This window comes from Canis lupus, chromosome 20 (assembly GCF_011100685.1).
Source record: "Canis lupus familiaris isolate Mischka breed German Shepherd chromosome 20, alternate assembly UU_Cfam_GSD_1.0, whole genome shotgun sequence".
In the NCBI taxonomy this organism is placed as follows: Eukaryota; Metazoa; Chordata; class Mammalia; order Carnivora; family Canidae; genus Canis; species Canis lupus.
In genome coordinates, this window is record NC_049241.1 from 8390122 (window position 1) to 8412788 (window position 22667).

The following is a 22667-nucleotide window of genomic DNA, read 5'->3' on the forward strand; positions in this document are numbered from 1 at the left end:
ACCTTGAAACACACGAAATGAAGGAAGCCAATCACAAAAAAATGCATTTATGATCGTGTGTTTTATGAAATGTCCAGAATAGGCAAACCCACAGAGATATGTAGTTTAGCGGTTGCCAGGGCTTGGGGGAAGGGAATGGGGAGTGACTGCTAATTGATACGGGTTTCTTTTGGGGGGATGAAAATGTTCTAAAATTGACAGTGGTGATGGTTGTACAGCCTTATGAATACACTAAAACCACTAAAATAGTACCCTTTAAATATGTAAATTTTGTGTATGTGAATTACATCCTATTTTTTTAAGATCTTTTAATTTACTTATTCATGAGAGACACACAGAGAGGCAGAGACATAGGCAGAGGGAGAAGCAGGCTTCCCAAGGGCAGTCTGATGTAGGACTTGATCCTGAAACCCTGGGATCATGACCTGAGCCAAAGGCGGATGCTAAACTGCTGAGCCGCCCAGGTGCCCCTCCCACATAGCATTTGATTGCTGTGTCTCCTAAGTCTCTTGTAAATAGGTCCCCACCACCACTCATTTTTCAAGCCACTTATTCTATGTAGAATTCTGTGAGTCTTTTTCAAAGTATTATCTCTATGGGAAATCAAATCTTCAGATTGATTTTCATTTCAAGAAAAAATTAAGGAGATTGAATTAGTGACAGATGCCCAGAAAATTAAACAAAAAACCAAGGATTACCCCAGGAAAAAACAGAACATCTAGCAAAGGAAATGTAATCACAGTACAATTCTTGAGTCAGCCTGACTCATTGTTTCATGGTTCTAGTGTTGTAAGTGCTGAATATTGATATAAACAATAGCCATACCAAATAATGTGGAAATGTGAAACGTGGAAAGCTAAATCTTCATACTCCATGGGGCTAATCAATAGGTAAAAATCTAAAACTGAAAAAAAAATTAACACAAGCAGTACAAGTCTGGCACTTAATCTATATAAAAACAAAAAGAAATCATCAGAAATACCAGAAAGAATTGAAAGGGGTTGGAAGTGAAGGGGAATGGGATAGAGAACAGTTGGTTTTAAAGTATGTGCCAGGGACACCTGGGTGGCTCAGTGGTTGAGCATCGGCCTTCAGCTTAGGTCGTGATCCTGGAGCCCTGAGATCGAGTCCTGCATTGGGCTCCCCGCAGGGAGCCTGCTTCTCCCTCTATGTCTCTGCCTCTCTCTGTGTGTCTCTCATGAATAAATCCATAAAACCTTTAAAAAAAATAATGTACCACATGATTTGTATTTATTAAAGATACAAAATTATCTTTAAAAGGTTCACTTAGCCAATATCCATGGAGGCTAAACTCTGAGAAAGAATGAGTTAAAACTCCAAATTAATTCTGAAGGCTTAATTTGGCAAGCTTAATGAAAGAGTGTAAATCTTCACCCTCCCCGTACCCCCATCCACCCACCCTACCCCAGCACAGAACAGAGAAGGTTCACCAAGCTGTACCCTCTCCCACCTGTTCTGCCTTTTGTTTCTTTGCTTGTGCCTGCCAGTGACCAGCCAGAATGAAAATGCCAGCCAACTGTCCTAGGCATCGTCTAAGTGAGAGGCTTCATCGCTGCCAGCCACCTCACCTTTGCCTTCTTCCTCCTTTCTCCCCTTCCTTGGGACCTTCCAAAGTACTTTTGGGTGGGAGCTCTCAGCAACTCCCAGACCCTGATGAAGTCCCTTCAAACGAGAATCCAAGTTGGAGGCCTATTTTCATAGACTCAGACTCCTAATACAGCAGGGCCACCTGGAAGGCCTGGGATGTTCATCTCCCTGTCTCCCCTCTCTGAGGTACTTCCTCGGGGGCAGGATGGTGCCATCAGAATTAAGAGTGCTGGTTCTCCAGCCGCCTAAGTGGCTCAGTGGTTGAGCGTCTACCTTTGGCTCAGGGCATGATCCCGGGATCTTGGGATCGAGTCCCACATCAGGCTCCCCACAGGGATTCTGCTTCTCCCTCTGCCTATGTCTCTGCCTCTCTCTCTGTGTCTCTCATGAATAAATAAATAAATAAATCTTAAAAAAAAAAAAAGTTCTGGTTCTGAAGTCACACTTAGAACTTGCCTTCTTATCTGCTGTGTGACTTTGAACAAATTACTTAAGCTCTCTGAACTTCAGTTTGCCAGCTCTAAAATGGAGAGCATAATAATACATAGGTTGTTGTAAGGACTTAAAAAGAATAATGTGTGTAATAAGGTGTGTAAGGGCTTCATAAATGAATATACACTTGAATCATCCCCCACTCATCACTGACCTCCTAGAGTCTCCAGGATGATGCTGACAGGTGTGATGATACTCCCCACCTATACCTGGAACTCCATGTTCCCCACTTACATTCACCTCCACCCCCAACCAGTCTCCTCTTTCCAGAGGATCAGCTTTCATCTTGGCTTCTGGCCAAAGGGATCATAATCTCTCTTGCCTTTGTTTGGAATCTCAAAAACCCCTGCCAGTGGATGGTTTGACAACATAGTGGGATTGGGGTGCTCTAAAGAGAGCAAGTAGGGGGCAGCTGGATGGTCCTCTGTGGACTGGGGGTTGGGCATTGTCAGGCCAGTAAGACTTTGCAGGGATGAATGGGTAGTCTTCCTTGGGGGAAACTGAGGCAGGGAAACAGGCCAGCTCTGAGCCTACTAAGGGAATCTCAACATCTCCAAAGGAGTCTCACCAGAGGGTTCACAGGAGGCAATGAGAGGAGGGATTTGGGCTTCAGCCTCTGTAGTGGATCCCTACAAGAACTACCCTCCCCACAAGACTTCTCATGAGGGAAAAGACATCGGTTCCTCAAAGGAAATTAGGGTACTGCCAGCAAAAGAAATGGATCTTGGACAATGCTGAAAAATGCTAATTATCTATTATATTTAGAACCAGGATTCAGATAACTTCCCACAAGATCAGAATAACAGGCTAGATCTAATAAGAGAAAAGAAACAAGAAATAAATGTCAAATCCTACACTGAGGGTCAAGAAACTAACTGCACACAAAGAGGTGGAAGAAGACCTAGTAGATCAATATTGGGCAACAAAATGATGTAGCTGCTAGAAACATTAATTCACTGCCAAGCCATATTAATGGAGGAGAATCTAGAAAGGGGAGGTGAAAGTCCAGCTTTGTTCCTAACTGGGTTCAGTTCTAAGAGTTATATTTCATTTTTAAAAAAATATTTGTTTGTTTTAGAGCATGAGTGGGAGGGGCAGAGGGAGAGGGAGAGAGAACCTCAAGCAGCCTCCACATTGAACGCGGGGCCCAACATGGGGCTCGATCTCATGATCCTGAAATCATGACATGAGCTGAAACTGAGAGTTGGACAACCACCTAAGCTACCAGGCACCCCATCAAGGGTTGTACTTTATGGGGGGACATTTTTGACCTGGTAGGAAGCCAACAGAGGAGAGATGTTACAGTGGTGAGAGCCCAGAATCCTGTCCTTTGAGGAAAGGGTGAAAGAACTGGGAGGGTTTGCCCTGGAGGGAAAAGATTCTAAAATGAAAGGTGCCTTTACAATTCTAAAGGGGTTCCCATAAAGAAAACAGTAGAGCTGGTCAGGTGATAGGTGAACTGGGAAAAGCCCAAGCCTTCTGCTAGTGTCAGAAAAGCTGGATTCAGGCTCTGAATACTCTTCAAACTGCAACATGTCAGACATAACTAAGGGCTGAATGTTGCTTTTCTGTGAGACCCAGGGGTAGGCAAGTCCTGGGAGGGAAATTTTAGCTCAGCCTTAGGAAGAATTTTCTTTCTTTCTTTCTTTCTTTCTTTCTTTTTTTTTTTTTTAATTTTATGATAGTCACAGAGAGAGAGAGAGAGGCAGAGACACAGGCAGAGGGAGAAGCAGGCTCCATGCACCGGGAGCCCAGTGTGGGATTCGATCCCGGGTCTCCAGGATCGCGCCCTGGGCCAAAGGCAGGCGCCAAACCGCTGAGCCATCCAGGGATCCCCAGAAAAGCAAAATTAGATAAAAATCATATCAACCACTATTTGCCTTCTAATAATTAGGAGTAGGATGGGTAGGTAGGTAGGTAGGTAGATAGATGGATAGATATAGGTAGATATTAACACAAATAGGATCATACAAATAATTATCTGAAGCAATTTAGAGAATCACCATGTAAAGATGCATACATTTGTATATAAAGATGTTTATTGTACTATTGTTTCTAGTAGGAAAAAAATAGTGGTAAACCAGCTATCTACCCTTCAGTAGGGAAATCTGGGAATGTGAGTAAATGACAGTGCATCCACACCATGCAGCACACTGTACAGCTAGTTGCAAAAAAAGGGTGGAGCTAATATGTATGTATCGCCTTCAGAATGGTTCCAACAATATATCGCTTAAGGCAAAAAAAAGTTATAGGATAATATGCATAGTATCCCATTTTTAAATTTTTAAATAGATCTTATTTGTTTATTTGAGAGAGGGACAGAGACAGCAGATAGAGAGCACAAGGGCAGAGAAGGAGAAGCAGACTCCCCGCTGAGCAGGGAGCCTGATACGAGGTTCCATCCAGAATGGTGATCTGAGCAGAAAGCAGACCTTTAACTGACTGAGCCACCCAGGCGCCCCACATGATCCCATTTTTGCGAAAAGAAAGACATGCACATATGTGTCTTTAAATAAAAGAAACCATATGATGCTAAGAGTGGGCGCATCTGGGGAGGCTGACTTGAAGAGACCTAGAGTAAGATGGTTAATGTGTTCTTTGAACATTTCTGCGTTACTTAACTTGGGACAATCAGCACACATTATTTTTACATCAAGTGACTGAAATTTAAATAGTCAACAATCTACTCTGGAAATTTCTCCATGGCATTAAAGATTTTACATCATATGTAATGACCACATGTATTCCTTGTGTAGATGTCTATTACTGTTATTGAATGCAGTGGTGGACACACAGTACATCAGAAGGTGTCCAAAGAGGGACCAGGGACATTTTCAAGTGTCTATCAGACCTGAAAATGTGCAGACTCATATAGATCTACCCATACCTTAGGTGGGAAATTATCTGATAGTTACACTAGGGCTTGCGCATGAAGAGGTCTATGCAGCAATGGTCTCTGCCTTATTATTCCTGCTAGCAAGAGTCTAGAAACCTTCGACATGTCCAACTTCAGGACTGGATAAATAAAAAAATATAGGCTGACTATATGCTTCAGTTCTCAACAGTGAATACAAGAAAGGACCTGGATCTGTAGAAATTTACAGGGAACATGTGCCAGGATATATTTCACAGTGAAGAGAAAAAAGGGAAGTTACAGAACAGTATGTACAGTATGATCTCATTTCTATTTAAGGTGTATATACATGACTGTGCGTTGAAAAAGATCTGAAGCTATCTCTGAAGCTGAAAAACAAAAAGAGAGAGAAAGAATGAAAAAGGTCTGAAGGATAAACAGCAAGCTGTAGGTAGGATTTACCCGTAGGTGTATAGGAATGTGTGCATCCGTAGGAGTGTGGGTAGACAGGTACTGAAGGCAGTGAGCTCCGCGTCCCACGGGGTGTGCAAACCCGGATTGGCTGTCCCTTAGTCAAGGATGCCGCGGGAGGGCTTTCCGAGTCGTGACCTCGGTTCCCCGCTGAGCCCTGAGCTCTGAGAGCGGCGAGGTCGGGGCTCGGCGAGGAATGCACGGTCGGGGGAAAGGGTTAAGCGGCGCCGGGGTTCCAGGGGGCGGGCTCGCGATCGGCAGCGCCGGGCTCCGCTGGCCGAGTCTGAGCATCTCGGGAGGATGCGGCGCGGCGGGCGGCTGCGGGGCCGCGCGCGAGGGGATCGCGGGGGCTGCGCGCGCGGCGCCCAGGTGAGGAGCCGGCAGGGGCCGGGCCGGGGCGGGGCGGCGCGGGGCGGCGCGGGGCGGGGCGGGGCGGGGGCCCGGCCCGGAGCTCGGCCGAAGCCCCTTCCCGGGCGCGGGCGGCAGAGCCTGCACGGGCGCCCGCCCCCACCCGGGACACTGCGGAAAGGCGCGGAGCCAGGGGAGAGGACTCGCCGGAGGAGAGGTAACCCGAGACGCACCGGCTCCCGAGGCTGCCCCGGCCGGCCTCTCCCCGGTTCCTGGGGCACGCAGATGCCCCTGCCCCTCACCCAGCCCCCCGCCCCCCCCCCCCCCCCATCTCTCCTGTAGCGGGAGCCCGGGACTCGGCAGCCCCCTCCTCGTCCACAGATGCATGCATTTCGTTTGAATTGAGGGTGGTGAGCAGATGCCATTTGCTTATCCTTGAAGGCCTAATTCAACTGTCTCCTCTGAAAAGCTTTTGGACACCCCCCCCCCCCCCCCCCCGTTCAAAATGAGCCATTGCGGGTTTCACAACCCCTGGTGTGGCCATTGGCTGGCTGGCTGTGTGACCTTGGGTGATTTGCTAAACCTCTCTGAACCTCGGTTTCTCCCCCTCTGAAATGGTTATACTCACACCTGCTTGTGTTTGGGGGGTTGGATGAGATGGAGGACGTGCAGCTAATCTTAGCGCAGGAGCTCGACTGGGTAAGGCTCAACACAGGGGCACTATTATTAACCAGGACATGTGTTAGTGGCCGTTCAGTCCTTGCTCCAGTCCAGCTGACTGGCCCCCACTCCTGACACCAAGTGAGGCTTCTCTTTGGGTCCCCAGCACCCAGTTTGGGCTAGGGGCAGAGCATGGGGCTCACTGAATGTTTGAGAAAGGAACTGACAAGACTTTAAGGCAGAATCGAAACTCAGTTTGGGGAATGGGTTTAAGGGATCTTTGAACCCCCTGAAATTGTCTACAACCTTTGACGAACCTGGGCATTTCCCTGGAGAGTGCACCTGCAGTTTTCATTGGCTTCTCAAGGTCTATGTGAGCCACCAAGGATGAGGAGCCAGGGAGCTCTGGCACACCTGCTTCCCAGAAAGGAAAGGAGCAGGGCCTCCGCCCCAAAACCACCCAGGCCTCTCCTCTCATGGCTGCTGCGCCCCTGCCCCTCTCTCCTGGCCATGGGGTCCCTTCCTGCCTCCCTGGATTAACTAGGGACTGTCAGGATGAGGAACCTTTAGGGGATATCTACCTGGGGCCAGGCATATGCAGGAGGCTGGAGACAAGAAATAAAAGTGCAGATGCAGCCCTTGAGAAGTCCCAGGCCAGTGGAGGAGACTGGAGATTACATTATGTGACCAGGATGATGGGAAGGGGTAGAGGAGGTGTCAGGGAAAGAAACGTCTAAGCTGAAACGAGCCACCATCATATCTTACCTGGATTTCTGGACTAGCCTCTCTTCCCCTTTTAAATATTTTATTTATTTTATTTGAGAGAGAGAAAGTGCACAAGTGTGTGCAGTGAGCAGAGGGGCAGAAGGAGAGGGAGAGAATCTCAGACCAACTCTGAGCTAAACAAGGATCCTGACGTGGGGCTTGATCCCACAACCCTGAGCTGAGCTGAGCTGTAACCGACTGAACCACCCAGGCACCCTCTTCTCCCCCTTTTAAAACACCAGACCTTGTTGCTCTCATACTTAACATCTGTATTGGCTTCCTGTGATACTTAGAATAAAATCCAGGTGCCTTACTGTGGCTTACAAAGCCCTTTGTGATCTAGCCTTACCTTCCTGATTTTATCTCCCTCTGCTACTTTCTCCTTCATTTGCTATGCTCCAGCCACGCTAGCCTTTTCATTTCCTTTTTTTTTTTTTTTAAGATTTTTTTAATGTATTTATTCATGAGAGACACACACAGAGAGAGGCAGAGGCACAGGCAGAGGGAGAAGCAGGCTCCATGCAGGGAGCCCGAGGCGGGACTCGATCCCGGGTCTCCAGGATCACGTCCTGGGCTGAAGGCGGCGCTAAACTGCTGAGCCAGCCCGGCTGCCCAGCCTTTTCATTTCTTGAACTCACTCGCTCATTCTGCATCAGGGCCTTAGCACTTTCTGTTCCCTTTGCCAAATACATTTCTCCCATATCTTCAAATGGCTGGCTCCTTCTCATTCAGCATCTAGCTTAAATGTCACCCCAAAGAGGCCTCCCTGCTACCCCCTGGGTAAAGTAGCCCCTCATCTGTCTACTTCTTAACCCTGTTTTATTTTCTTCATAGCTCATCTTATTTAAAATTACTCATTGTCTGTCTCTCACTCTAGAATGCGAGCTCCATGAGGGCAGGAATCTTGTCAATCTGTTCACTGCTCTATCCCCAGGGCTTGGCAGATAGCATGTGTTCAAATTTTGTTGAAATAGTTGAGGCTGGTGGGAAAGAAAGGTTTCTTGACAAAGGGAAAAGTAAAAGGGCTCTAATGCTTATTAAACTCCTATTATGGGCCTGGCCTATAATGTGTTGTGTTAGGTAAGTCTTGTAAGAGCTCCTTTGAGTTGGGGTACCCATTTTACTGATGGAAAACCATGATTTGGAGAGGTGAAGTAACTCACCTAGGAAATGGCAAGGCTGGGATTCAGACCCAGATCCCTGTCCCTTTCCATCTCTCTGACATTTGAGCCAGGCCTTCAAGAATAGGATTTCAGTGGGCAACTGGGTGGCTCAGTCAGTGAAGTGTCCTGGCATCGAGCCCCGCATCGGGTTCCCTGCTCAGCAGGGAGTCTGCTTCTCCCTCTCTCTGCCGTACCACCTACTTGTGCTCTCTCACTCTTTCCGTCGAATAAATAATAAAATAAAATCTTTTAAAAAAATAGGATTTCAGCAAGTGAAGGAGAAGGGAGAAGGCATTCCAGGCGGAGGGACAGCAGATGCAAGGGACTGGGGCATTGGACAGCCCAGTGGGTATTGAAGAATAGGTGAGCAGCCTGATGTGGTCTTGGAAGGCTTGGAGAGGAACTTATCTCCTTTCCTGAGGATGATGAGGAGCCATTGAAGGTTTTGAAGTGGGGCAAGTAGCATGACTAGAAAGACGCAGTTTTAAAAGGTCACTTTGGGCAGCATGAAGAGCTTGGACAGGAAGGGGTTGGAGGAAGGGGAGCTTCTCATGTCTATTTCCTTCTTTCCTACCATCCCACTTGGGGCAGCTCTGGGTACTCCCAGTGCTCACATGTCATCCCTCTTCTCCTTTTTTTAGGCTCATCCAGTGAGGACTGGAAGTTGAGTGTTCTAGGCCCAGGCATCAGAGTGGACCATGGCCGCCAGCACATGGAGCTATGTATGTGGCTCCCTGCTGCTATATTTGCTGCTGTCTCTGGGGGCTGGCCCTGCCCTGGGCCGGGGCCTTCCCAAGCCACTTGAAGACTCGGAACCACATCTGATCCCAGGAGACCACCCCCAGGGCCCTGTGGGCACAGAGCCCCAGGCCCTCGACTTCCTCTGGGAAAAGTCCAGAGATGAGAGCCACTGGAACTCCAATGCTCCCCAGGCCCCTGCCAAGGAAGTACCTGAGGAGCCCATAGACACTCCCCTTGGCCCAGCCCTGCATGGACCTAAAGCAGCCCATAGGGCTCAGAGAGAAGGACTCCCAGTAACTGATGACCTCCAGTTGGCTCGAGGGTCAAGTTCTCAGGGCTGGACAGGACCTCCTGACTCACAGGAGCCTAGAGAGCAAGAAGCACTAGCCCTCCATCCCATAGGCCTACCCCATTTCACTTTCATCCCCATAACTCCCAGACTCCAACTTAGGATAGCCACAGTTCCTCCCTCCCCAGGGCCAGGGGAGCCTGGGGGCCAAGTGGAACAAGGATCACCTAGAGATGAGGGTCTGGTGGCCGAAGCCACGATCAGAGTCTCAGAGATACCCCCCTTAGACCACCAGGGCCTTCCCCACACTCTTGCTCCCCACTTGGGCACTACCGGGAGGCCAGTGCTGGAAGAACAGGGTGAGGGTGAGGATTTCCAGGAGGCAGCTCGAGGCCCCCTCTTCACCCAGGAGGATCCAGCAGTCCCTCATGTTGGCTGGGTATCCCCAGGTGAGGTGGTATCCTCTCAGGAACCTGGGGCCTGGCCAGACCTAGCATTGGCCAAAAGCCTTCCTTCTGCTGAGGAGCTGCCAGCTGAGCTCCCCAAGAAGACTGGAGGTGAAGAGACCCGGGAAGTCAGTTCTTCAAGTCCCTCGCCCAAACAGGCCGACATTCCTGATGTTAGGGGTTCACCAGGACCCCAGCCCTCAGGTCCCCCAGCCACAGAGACTCCCGATGGGCAGCCTGAGCCAGGTGGGTATCAGAGTGAGGGTGCTGAGCAGTTCTGGGAGGGGGCAGTGTTCACCATTTCTAAGTGGCCTTGGGCCCCTCTGGGTACCATTTTCCTCGTTCTGGCCAATGAGGGTGATTGTGCTTCCCTTTTGGGGGATTAGGCTTTGGGGACTGCTGGAAGGTCGGGCAAAGTGATGACTGCTTTTGTTATTTCAGAGATAGCAGGAATGAATGGAGCAGACCCCATCTCCCCCCAGCGGGTGAGAGGAGCACTGGAGACCCCAGGTACCCCCAAGTCCCTCATCCCTGGCCCCTTGGACCCTGGCCCAGCTGCAAATCGAACAGAGAGCCCGGTGGGGGCCCTGCAGCCAGGTGAGGGCATGGCTAGGGGTTTGGGGGAGAGTGGGTACTCTAATAACTAAAAACCTGTGTGAGGTATATGGGAGGGGCGAATGGGAACCGACAGCTCCTTAAAGGACCTGGCTAGCACCTCCTTCAAAAAACTTAGGATAATAAACTAATGCTCACTGGGTACTCTGGGACAAGTCATTTGCCCTTTGGGGGCTAGAATATTCTTAAATGTGACTTGGATATATTTAGTGCAGTTTCTCCAACTCCCGCAAATCACTGGAGGAGATTTTTTTTTTTTTATTCCACTACCCAGCCCCCATCCCAAGGAATTCTGGTTCACTTGGTCTCCAGGTGATTCTAATGGGCAGCCGGTGCCGAGAACTGCTGCCGCATCATTGATAAAAGCGATAGGTCACATCATTGTACCTTACTGGGTGTGGGACCCTATGCCAAACACCCAGTCCTCCCCACAACCCCATGAGGTAGATGCTCTTCCCATCCGCATTTTACAGATGTGCTTAGAGAAGTTAAACAACTTGTCCACCACACTAGAGAATGTGGCAAACCAAAAAGCACTGTTCAAAGAGCTATTTTGATATTGTTATTATTGCAGATGAAGCCGAGGAGTGGCCGGGGCGCCCCCAAAGCCATCCCCCGGCACCCCCAGTCCAGGCCCCCTCGACGTCACGCCGGGGCCTCATTCGGGTCACCACGCAGCGCGCCCTGGGCCAGCCACCCCCTCCGGAGCCCTCAGCCAGCTCCATGGCATCAGCCCCAGCCACCAGCCCCCCGGCCAATGCCACCGCACCCCCCCTGCGCTGGGGTCCCCTGCGGCGGGTGCTGAGCTTTTCCTGGGAGCTGCACGTCTACGGGGTGGGGGTGCTCTTCCTGCTGCCCGCACTGCTGGCCCTGGCCTCCCTGGCAGCCGCCCCTTCGGCGCCCCGGCTGGCTCTGGGGGCGGCCGTGCTGGTGCTGGTGGCCTCGGGGCTTCGGTCTGCCTACATGCTGGCCGACCCGTACGGCTCGCAGGCGCGCCTGGGCGTGCGCGCCGGCCTGGTCCTCTACAACCTGCCCTTCCCCTTGCTGCTCACGGCGCTGGCGGCGCTGACCCTGCTCGGCCTGGGCGCGGGGCTGCCGCCGCAGCTGCAGAACCCGCTCCTGCTGGCGGCGCTGGCCTTGGCGCACGCCGTGGGGCTGCTGACCACCGACCTGCTGTCGGTGAGGCCCGCGCTCAACCTCCTGGCCCAGGGCTCGTCCTGCGCCTGGGGCGCCGCCGTGTCCCTGGGCACGCTCTGCCTGTGCCGTCGCCGCCTGCTGGACGGGCCGCGGGGCTGGGATGCCAGCCCGGGCCCGCGGCTGCTGGCCGTGGCGGGCGCGCTGGGGCTGCTGGCCAGCGGCTTGCAGCTGGCGGCCGCGCTCTGGCTGTACCCGGGCCCGGGCCGCGTGGGCCGCTTTTCGTGGGCCTGGTGGGGCGTCCACTTCTGGCTGCGCCTGCTGGAGCTGACCTGGGCCCTCGCCCTGGCGCTGGCCGCGGTGGCCGCCGCGCGGCCCCGGCCCCCCACGGAGCACGCTTGCTGGGCAAAGCTACTACGCCTGGCGTGTCCCACGCCCTCGGGCAAGAGCGAGGTGCCCGAGCGACCCAACAACTGCTACGCGGGGCCCAGCGGCGTGGGCGCGGGCAGCCTGGACCTCAGCAAGAGCCTCATCCGCAACCCGGCGGAGGGGGGGCCGCCTGCCGCGCCCAGTTCCGGCGCTTGGGGCTCGGCGGCGTCTTTGGGCCGCGGCCCCCAGGGTGGCCCGGGGCTGTCCCGCTGCAGCGTGGGGCCCGCGCCGTCGACGAGCGAGCTGGACCTGCGGCCGCCGTCGCCCATCAACCTGAGCCGGAGCATCGACGCCGCGCTCTTCCGCGAGCACTTGGTGCGAGACAGCGTGTTCCGGCGCTGCGGCCTGCGCGGCCTGGCCTCCCCGCCGCCTGGGGGCGCGCTGCGGCCGCGGCGGGGCAGCCACCCCGACGCCGCGCCCGACGCCGAGCCCGACGCCGCCGGCCCCGCGCTCCTGCGCGGCCGCTGCCGCTCTCTCAGCGACGTGCGCGTGCGCGGCCCGGTCCCGCCGCACGTGGGGGACGACCCTGAGCGGGGGGCCTCCCGCAGCTCCATGGACAGCCTCTCCCGGGGCTCGCTCAAGATCAGCTGGAACCCGTGGCGTCACGGGCTGTCGTCGGTGGACAGTCTGCCCCTGGATGAGCTGCCCAGCACGGTACAGCTGCTGCCGGCCGCGGCCCCGGCCCCCGGCCCCGGCCCCGGCCCCGGCCCCGCGCGGCCCGGGGACCCGCAGACTGAGGTCCAGCCTCGCTGCAAGCCGGGGGACTCCCGCAGCGCCTCCAGTGACACCATTGAGCTCTGAGGGGCCCAGGGATGCGGGAGCAGGGCCCCACCCTCCGTGGCCATGCGGCGTGGCCCATTGGGACAGCTGAACAATGGAAAAACTGGCATTCCCGGGCTTCCACCTGACAGCAGACCCTGGAAGCAGCCAGGCATGAACCTACCCCGGTTTTTGTTTTTTTAATATCTTTCTCCCCCCCCCCCCCCAGCGGGTATTTTGCACAGAGGCTGTGACTTACGCGGAATACAGGGTGGACATGCATGGATATTGATGTGGGATATGACGTCTAGGTACCCCAGACACCCTTCCAGCCTCCCCGGCGTGGACAGATGAGGCTTGCTTGTCCAGACTGACTGTCCTCCTTGTGCCAAAGAAATAAACCCTTAGGAGTTGGCTCATGCCTCCCTCTGGCCCTGCCAGGATCCTGTTCAGAGAAGAGGTAGCAGTTCCCAACCCCCCCCCCCCCCCCAGCAATCCCAAGTCCTCTGTCTCTTGGGGAGAGGAGGATTTCTTTCTTTCTTTCCCTTCTTTCTTTCAAGATTTTATTTATTAATTATTGAGAGACACAGAGAGAGAGGCAGAGACACAGGCAGAGGGAGAAGCAAGCTCCCTGAGCTCCCTGCAGGGAGCCTGACGTGGGACTCGATCCCAGGACTCCGGGATCACACCCTGGGCGGAAGACAAGTGCTCAACCGCTGAGCCACCCAGGTGTCCCGAGAAGAGGATTTCAAAAGGAAAGGGCACTTGACCCTGGGAAGTTTTAGGAGTAATGGCTACCAATATTTTATAGAACATCTATCCGTTGTGCTGAGGCTTCAGGTCTTCGCATCCATCATCTTCTCATATTAAGCCTGAGCGGAAAGCGTATCATGCCCATTTTTTAAATGGGAAGAGTGAAGTTCAGAGACAAAAGTCATTTGTCCAAGGTCCTTTACACAAATGTTCATTGGCACTGAACCCAGGAAGTTCCACTCCAAAGCCTGATTCCTCCACCCCCCTCTCCTAACACTACTTTCGGGGCCAAGCCTAAGGGAGGGGCCCCTACTGCCCCTCCATCAGAGTAGCCTTCAATTTCCCAGGGTTTTAGGAAACTTCCCCAAGGGCAGGGGAGAGGGGCTCTCAGTAGCTTAGGGCAACCCATGGGGAGGAGGAGGCAGGTAGTGAGACGGAAGCTTCTCTCTTTTTCCAAGACCTTTATTTCCTGAGATGAATAAATAATCAGTGGCTGAGGGGCAGGGGCGCTGAGTGGGGACCAGGAGGTGGCAGCATGCAGCTGGCAGGAGGGGACTGTGATGGGCCCAGCCCTGGAGGGCACCCCCTCACCCCAGGCAGGGGCCAGAGCCCAGAGCCCACAAGCAGCCACCACAAGGAGATACTTTTTAAAAATTCACACATTGTGAAGCCTGCCCAGTTTCCCCCAGGCCAAGAGCTCATGGCATCCACATTTAGGGCTACTTTTTCACTCCAAGGGCCTTGCCTGCCCCGGCCTGGTGGTAGGAGGTGCTTACCCCACTCAAAAAGAAAGCAAGCTGCCTCCAGTGTCCAGGTGGGAAAGAAGCTGGCCCTCTGGGGACAGCCTGGATGGGAGGAGATCCTGCAGGTGCGGCGGGGACTATCTGCCCTTGATGAAGCCCTCCAGCACACGGTCACTGCGCTCTGACAGCCAGTAGCCAGTCATGGCCGCCACGGCCCCGATGAAGATGGCGGTGAAGACCAAGTCGCCCTTAGCGGCCAGTGTGGCCAGCGCACAGATGACGACCCCAAAGAACATCTGCTGCAGCACAACCAGCTCATCCTCTGTCATCTCCGAGAAGAAGCCTGCTGACTCTGTGAAGAACGTGAGAAGCACCTGTCACGCCTCTGCTATTCCTGGAGCTGCCCACGTGCCTCATCGTGGCTGCCACACGCCTGCCTGGCAGGCCAGCACACAATGTCATTTACTGCTGAGAGCGATTACGACGGGGGCAGTTACTGTCCCTGTCTCCCTAAGTGGGGCACGGAGGCTCAGAGAAGTGAGGAGGTCTGCCCAAGCCGTGTGGTGGGCAGGTTGGGGCAGAGCATGAGTGCTAGCCCAGCTCTGGAGCCAGACTGCCTGGGTTTGACTCCCAGCTCTGCAGCCTGCTGCTCATGTGGCCCTGGGCAAGTTATTTCCTCTCTCCGCATCCTGGTTTCCGCTGTGTAAAATGGGGCTGAGAATAATACCACCAGCCCCGGACTGGTTTTAGAAGTGAAAGAAGTTAAAACATGCAACATGCTTGCAACAGTGTCTGACACGCAGTGAGCACTGGGCAAGCAGTCACAGTTGTCACCATTGTGATTGTCCTTCGTGTCATCACACCTCCGGCCTGTGACTGCTCTCAGCAGCCCAGGACAAGGACGGGTCCCATTGGACAGATAAGAATGGAGGTAGGGTGATTTGACACTAAGTGCGGTTTTCTTTCTCTCTTGGGAGGCATGAGGTTGCTTAAAGTCACCCTGGGGGTAAGATGTGGGGTTTGGGCCTCAGTGCTGCCTCATGGGGGCTGGGTGGCAGTGGGGATGGGGCAGGGCCTGTGGCTGCCTGGAGAAGGAACTTGCCTGCCCCCCCCCATGAGGACCCCCCCTCCTCCCGTTCCCCGCAGTGGGGGGGCACTCTGGGGCTCACCTGGGATCTGCTCCTTCACACATATGCCCTCCATCTGTTTGTAGCCTTCAGCACAGATACAGCGATAGCTACCCTCGGTGTTCTCGCACTGCTCGTTCTCTCCTGGACACACCTGTGTCTCACATTCGTCCACATCTTGAGGGAGGGTGAGGCAGGGTCAGACCCCCACTGCCAGGGTTCCACCTGCAGGAGCCCTGACTCCATCTCGCTCACATCCAGACCCTCCCCTCTGCCCTGGCCCAGGCAATATTCCACCCTTGCTTCCCCTGCCCTGTCTGTATCCCCCCAGCCATTCTCAATCCATGGTGGGCAAGGCACTCCACCGTCTGTGCGCTGCTGGAGACTCACCGAGACACTTGGAGCCCACCTGCTGGTAGCCAGGGCTACACTTCTTACAGCGGCCTGGCCCTGCCCCCATGCAGCCCAGGCAGGCCTTGGCGCAGTCTGGAGAAGGGAGAGGAGAGACAAGGTGAGAGCTGCCCTTAGGCCCAGGGCAGACTGTGGAGGGGGTACGTCCCAGAAGAGGTCTGGGGGGGTTCTGGTGCCTGAGAAGGTAGAAATTTGGGGGTAAAGGCATGGAGCAGCTCCTCCTACCCTCCACAACAGGACTGGCACTTACCTCGGCACTCATAGGAGCCCTCCGTGTTTACACAGAACTGATCGGCTCCACAGCTGGCTCGCTCTGTGCCACACTCGTCGATGTCTGTAGAGAGGCCGGCAGGGCAGGAGTTTCAGTCCCTATTGCACTAACAGGGAAGCCGAGGCCAGGGTTGTTGGGGAATGGACCTGCCTATGCTCAAAGGGGGTGCCAGAGACTGCAGGCTGCGCGCCAACACAGAGGTAGGGGTGCAGCTGGACTTAAGAGCTGTCCAGCCAGAGACCACAGTTTCCAATCTGCCTTGCAGCTAAGTGTGGCCCAAGGAGTGAGTTCTGGCCAACAGGATGTAAACAGAAGGGATGTGCTCCACTTTTAGCTTGGCCTTAAAACAACGCAATTGTTTTAAATCCTCCATGCACTTTCTTCCCTTTCTCACTTCCTGAGTGTCAGGTCATGGAACACGAAGGTACCTATAACCCAACCTCAAACAACAGAAACGTCCCGCGGGGATGACCACAGAGTAAGACAGGAAGTACTGGGTCCCTGAGTGATTGTGACAAGCAGAACTTCCTTGCCGGCCTGGACCACTCGTTCTGAAACTGTGGTATGAGATAAAAATAAACCTCTATATTCTTTAAGCCACAACCTTCGGTGATCTTTTTGTTATAGCAGCTTAGCCTTTACCCTCATCTGTATAGACAGCTGGACAGAGACCAAACCAAGTCTTGAACTCAGGCTTCGCAACCCCAAGTTAAAAATCTTCATTTCCCTGGCTAATCCTTCCTCAATTTTCAAGACTTGGCCTAAGTGATACCTCCTCCAAGAAGCCTTTCCAGATTCCCCACCACCAGAGCTGAATCAGGGACATCTCTAACCGCACAAAGTAACTGCCTGGCTACTTTTCTACCTTTCCAACCGGGTTGAGATCTCCACGAAGATGGGGACAGAGTTGGTCTAGCCCAGATACGTTTGTGTTGACAGGGACCACCTCCCCAGCCCTAGGTCGGGGCCTCACTCACCTACACACTTGAGGTGATGCAGGGCCCAGCCCTTCTTGCACTGTAGACAGTTTGACTCTTCGGGTCCTGAGCAGCGGGCACAAGGGCCAAAACAAGCTGAGCGGAATGGGGAGAGTGTAAGGATGGGCATGCAGACATCCTATCTGTGCCTGCCCAGCCCCACGCCTCTTGGCTACCTACCCGAACATACCAGATGGCTGGCGTTGCGCTCTGCCTCAAAGTAGCCAAGGCCACACTGGCCACAGGCCTCGCCCCCGTAGCCGGCTTGGCAGTCACAGTGCCCGCTGCCCCCTCGAGTCCCTTCCCCTTCACACTGCCCGTAGCCACCGCAGGGCTTCTCTGCACCCCCAGGACAGGCTGTGGGCAGACACCAAAGCAGGTAAAATCACAAATACAGTCGTGAATACAGAGAATATTCCCCATATCATGAAACATTTTTGGAGAAGAACTTAATGGCAACATAACGCTTTGTATGAAATGTACTTAACCAATACCTTCCTATGGAACAGATTATTTACCACAATTTCTTCTTATAAAGGAATTAATCATCTTTGTCACGGATTTTCTTTTTCTGTTTGTTTTCAATTTACTACTTTTTTATTCTATTTTTTTAAAAGATTATTTATTTATTTATTTATTTATTTATTTATTTATTTATTTATGATAGACTGAGAGAGAGAGAGAGAGGCAGAGACACAGGCAGAGGGAGAAGCAGGCTCCATGCAGGGAGCCCGACGTGAACTCGATACCGGGACTCCAGGATAGCGTCCTGGGCCAAAGGCAGGCGCCAAACCACTGAGCCACCCAGGGATCCCCTACTTTTTTATTCTTTGTGTCACTAAGTATCTGAAGCTTCCAGAGAGATTTTTCTAAAAGGGCTGGTGGTAGGTTCAGCTCCTCCCTCAGGACTGTATGTAGAAGAAGGTGATGATTGGGGTTTAAAGCAGCACTTGCCTGTCCCTAGGAAGGTCACCTTAGTCCAGAGGATGGGCCTGATCTGATCTAGGCATGGGAAGTGGGAAGGTGGGGGCATTTCTCACATACATGATAAAAACCACAGTCCCATCTGACTATCTAGCCCTGTAATCTTTATTTTCAGAGCCATTCCCCACTGATTTGTTCATCTCAATAGCCCTGTGAGGCATATGAGAACTAAGGTCCAGAGAAATTATCTGAGCAACCTGAGCTCACACAGCCAGCTAAAGGACAGAGCCAGGACTTGGATCCTTGGCCTTGGAAGTTCCCTCTAGTCCCTCGAGAGGAGCTTGAAAACTCACGGAGACAGGAGGGCCCGAAGGTGCCTGAGGGGCAGCAGAGCTTCAGGGAATCTGAGCAGAGCCACTGGAAGAGGTCTGGGGCTTCCTGCTGCCTGAAGTGGGGTGGGGATGACAGTAAGGGGGAGCTGAGAAGGTGTCAGGTGCCGCCCACTGCCCAACCTCCCAAGGAATCTGTGAGACAACCCACGTTGGATATAAGACCCATAAGGCTACCTGACCAACACCTTCTCCCCATTTGGCAGAGGAGTAAAGTGAGGCTCAGAGTGAGACTTGGGCCCTCCCATAAGCCCTTAGCAGATCTAGGTTTGGAAGAAGGAGCCACAGTAGGACACAGACCCTAGCATGCAGCTCCCTCCTTCACCACCAGGACCGTCTGTGGCCCCTTCCCTGGAAAGCCCCCCAAAACTCACTTGTGAAACCACCAGCTCTCCACCAGTTCCTCGCTCAGCTCCAGCAGGCGGTGGCATTCAAAGTCCGACTTGCTGCACACGCTCTCAAGCACCTCCACCAGGCGGGTCTCACTGACCAGACAGGGTGTGAGTGATAAGACTATGTTCTACGCCATCCCCCACCCTCCTTTAGGTGTCCTGTTACCACTACTCCTATGCCATGACTTCAAAGGAAAGGCCATGGGGCATAATGGAAGGGTAGTCAAATAGACCTGGATTCACATCTAGTTAAGTGACCTTGGACAAGTCACTTAACCTCTCCTGAATCTCTGTTTTCTCATCTGTAAAATGGAGACAATACCTGTCCTGCAGATTGATTATAAGATACCTCCATTCCTGTGTTTGCACAATGGGATGTAATACTCTCCTTGCTGGGTAAATGTGATTAAAAATACATTGCATAACAAGTGTTGGCAAGGATGTGGAGAAATTGGAACCCTCCTACACTGAAGGTGGGAAAGAAAAATGGTGCAGCCACTGTGGAAAACAGTTTGGCAGTTCCTCAATAGGTTAAACATGGAATTACCATATGAATCAGCAGTTCCACTCTTGGTTATATATCCCAAAAGAATGGAAAACGGGTGTTCAAACAAAAACCTGTACACAAATGTTTGTAGCAATACTGTACACAACGGCCAAAAGGTAGCAACAACCCAAATGTCCATCAATTGAAGAACGGATAAGCAAAATGCAGTAAATCCATACAATGAAATATAATTAAGCTTTAAAAAGGATTGAACTACTGACATCTGTTATATTATGAACGAACCTTGAAAACAATATACTAAGTGAAAGAAGCCAGATACAAATGGATTCCAATGGAATCAGCAAATCCACAGACACAGCCAGCAGAGTAATGGTTGCCAGGGGCTGGGGGAAAGGGAGAATGGGGAGCTGCTGCTAAATAGGTATGTAGTTCCTTCATGCCGTGGTAAAAATGTTCTGGAACAAGACAGTAGTAAAGGCTGCAAAACATGTAAATGTACTGATGTCTTTAGGGGTACATTTTATGTTATATATATTTCACCATAACAAACTTTAAATATATACATATATATATATATATATATATATATATATATATGCATACACATATATTATGTATTTAAAGGGTCTAGCATGTGCTTGGCATATAGGAGAAGATTTAAAAAACAAAAACCAAACAAACAAAAAAACAGGAGCCATTGTACAGCTAGAAGTGCCCTTCAGGTTATCTTGGCCAATCCCTTCATTCCTAAATGAAGAAACTGAGGCCCAATAAGGGAAAAGAAAATGATCCATGTTACATAATAACAAACCCCTCGTTTCTAGTGGGCATCACAGTTTAATCCTTACCACAATCCTAAGAAACAGACAAAGCAAGTATTAACATCCCCAATTTACAGATTAGGAAAGTGAGGCTCAGAGAAGTGAAGTGACCTTCCCTAGGGTACACAGAGAACTGACAACCAGGTCTAACTCCAGGTCTTGTTGATTCCTTCTCCTTAACCTGACTTTGGAAAGGGGGAGGGCCTAGGATTCAGGCCTTTCATCTGGTGGTGTCATCTCATCCCACAGCTTTATAATACTGAGAACTATATATATATATATATAATTATATATATATAATATAATATGCTGAGGACTCTCAAATTCAGGTTTCCAGCTCCTACTTTTCCCCTGAGCCCCAGACACCTCAATCTAACTCTACTTGGCTGTTTAATGGACATTTCAGCCCAATATGTTCAAAGAGAACACCTAATTCCAGCCCCCGCCCCAAACCGCCTCCTGCCTCAGCTTTACCCATAGCAGGAAACAGCTCCACTCTTCACCCAGTTGCTCAGGCCCAAAAGTTAATGAGTACTTTTTATTCTTTTTCTCTCATACCCCATAATGATTCCATCATCAAGCCCTATCAGTCCATCTGCATAACATACCCAGAATTTGACGCATTCTCACCACACCCACCACTAGATACCACACCGGCTCATGCTGTCGCACCTAGACTAGCCTCCCAAAGGGTCTCCCTGCTTCCTCTACTCCGGCCCCTAGTCTTTCTGCTACTACAGCGTAGGTACATCTTCTAAAGGTATGAATAAGAGCACATCACTTCTCCGTTCCAAACCTTCCGATGGCTTTCCCATTACACTCAGAATGAAATCTAGACAGCACTCTGTGACCTTCAAGGCACTCTGCCTCCATGTTCAACACTCTCTTCTGCTTCACTCCCATCCAGCCTCATCTCAAACACAAGCAGCTCAGTCCCACTCTGCCCAAATCCCTTCCCTGTCACATAGCTTGCTTCTCTCCTTTGGTTTCTGTTCAAATGTCACACCTTGAACCCCATGCCTCCCCACGATTCTGTAGTCCACCCTGCTTTCCTGTTCTTCATTTGATAGGACCTTATTTATTTATTCACTGTCTGTCTCCTCAATTAGAACGTAAGCTCCTTGAAGATGGAATTTTGCCTGCCTTATTTATTGCTATGCTAGATATGTTCAGGGATACTTGTTGAATAAGTACTCCCCAAGAGTTTCTAGGCCTCCCCAGTAGAGCAGAGATTGGGAGGTGAGGTATACAAACCCACCTCTCCAGGCCCTTACCTGTCTTTGTATTTGGACAACTTCTCTTCCTCCCAGGCCGTATTTCCACCTCCAAAGTTGTCCCGGATTGTTCTCTCCAGGCCCTGGAAATGGAGAACAGTAGTAATAGCTAAGAACAGTGCCTGGCACATTCTAGCACTTGGGTATTTCACTGACCAGGGGACTGAGGCACAGAGAGGAGACCTGCCCAAGGTCATACAACTAGTAAACAACCCAGCTGGTACTTGACTCATGCAGACTTGCATCCCAGAACTGCGTTCACCTCCTGTGCCACCAGGTCGGGCCATCTCCCTCAAGGCTGCTCATGCACCCACCTTGTTGAAGCTGTCGACCAGTTCCCGGCAGGTATGACATGGATGGAGCTCAGTGGGGGGAGAAGACTGGGGAAGAGGAGACGGCTGGAGCCAGACGGGGCCTGGGAGACTAAGGAAGAGAGTCAGGCCCCAGAGCAGAGGTGGGACCAGGCCCCTCCGGGGCAGCGAGGCCATCTTTTCCCAGGCTGGGAACCTGTAGATAAACGGAATGGGGATGGCTCCCCGGAGGAGCCTGGTGAGAAAGAGAAGGGTTGGTTCTGAGGCGCCGCGGGTCTGGGAGCCCGGATCTGTGTTATTATAAGGCTAGCCCGGGGGAACGGCCCGGGGAATGGCCCGGGGAGGGAGGGAGGGGGTGAAGAAGGAGCCCGTTCCGCAGTTCCAAGACGGGAATAAGTGATCCTCGTCACCATGGGAGACGTGGCCTGAAGCCTCAGCAAGGGAGAAGTCAACTCATTGCTTTAAGGTCTGAATACGGGTTATGGGGGCCAGGATCAGCGGAATTAGGGAGAACGGGTCAGAGTCCAAGTATCAGAATAGGGGCCGGATGGGCGGTCCCGTGGGGCGGAGTCCGGAACGGAACCCGGGTCTAGAGGGGAGGAGCCCGGGTCCGGACGTGGAGAGCAGGGGTCGGGGTCGAGGCCTCGTAGCCTGCAGCAGCGCGGCCCGCTAGCAGGCAGGGGAGGGTGCAGAGCCGCCGAGGCTGCGTGCGAGGAAGAGCCCACCCACCCGCCGCGAGCGCCCGCCCGCCGCTCGGCCTCCCCAACGCCGCAGCCGCCGCCGCCGCCTGCGTGGGACGCGCCGCCGCCGCCGGCTCCGCAGTCCGGGGGGCGGGGCCCGCCCCGGCCAATGGCGGCCGCCCATGTGCCATTGCGTCACGCTACGTCAGCAGCCCGCAGGCGGTGCCGGGCTGCACCTGTCCCGGCGTTAAAGGGCCGCGGGCGTGGTGCTCGGCCGGCTACGCGGTCGCAGACACGGGCGGGAGGCGCGGA

General features: G+C 52.7%; 2 protein-coding genes across 8 annotated transcripts; one reads left to right on the top strand and one right to left on the bottom strand.

Moving 5' to 3' along the window:
• The first annotated feature begins 5277 nt into the window (after positions 1-5277).
• Positions 5278-13195, top strand: PRRT3 (proline rich transmembrane protein 3). Of its 6 annotated transcripts, none has more exons than XM_038565677.1 (5): positions 5278-5405; positions 8623-8724; positions 9003-10083; positions 10279-10434; positions 11027-13195. In XM_038565677.1, exons 3-5 carry the CDS (start codon positions 9060-9062, stop codon positions 12814-12816), a joined length of 2970 nt encoding a protein of 989 aa, XP_038421605.1. In that variant the 5' UTR covers positions 5278-5405; positions 8623-8724; positions 9003-9059; the 3' UTR covers positions 12817-13195. The 6 variants fall into 6 exon arrangements, with proteins under 6 accessions (XP_038421605.1, XP_038421608.1, XP_038421604.1 ...); XM_038565676.1 differs by lacking the exon at positions 5278-5405 and adding an exon at positions 5688-5794; XM_038565675.1 differs by lacking the exon at positions 5278-5405 and adding an exon at positions 5853-5990.
• A 776-nt stretch (positions 13196-13971) lies between these two features.
• Positions 13972-22483, bottom strand: CRELD1 (cysteine rich with EGF like domains 1). 2 transcript variants are annotated; one of them, XM_038565701.1, is made up of 11 exons: positions 22405-22483; positions 21679-21871; positions 21365-21447; positions 18744-18854; positions 18334-18425; positions 17237-17413; positions 17057-17152; positions 16059-16142; positions 15788-15883; positions 15440-15574; positions 13972-14622 (listed from the first exon to the last, which is right to left on the bottom strand). In XM_038565701.1, the coding sequence occupies exons 2-11, from the start codon at positions 21850-21852 to the stop codon at positions 14408-14410; spliced, it is 1263 nt and encodes a 420-aa protein (XP_038421629.1). In that variant the 5' UTR covers positions 21853-21871; positions 22405-22483; the 3' UTR covers positions 13972-14407. The 2 variants fall into 2 exon arrangements, with proteins under 2 accessions (XP_038421629.1, XP_038421630.1); XM_038565702.1 differs by having other exon boundaries at positions 21679-21910; positions 22405-22437.
• Positions 22484-22667: the final 184 nt, after the last annotated feature.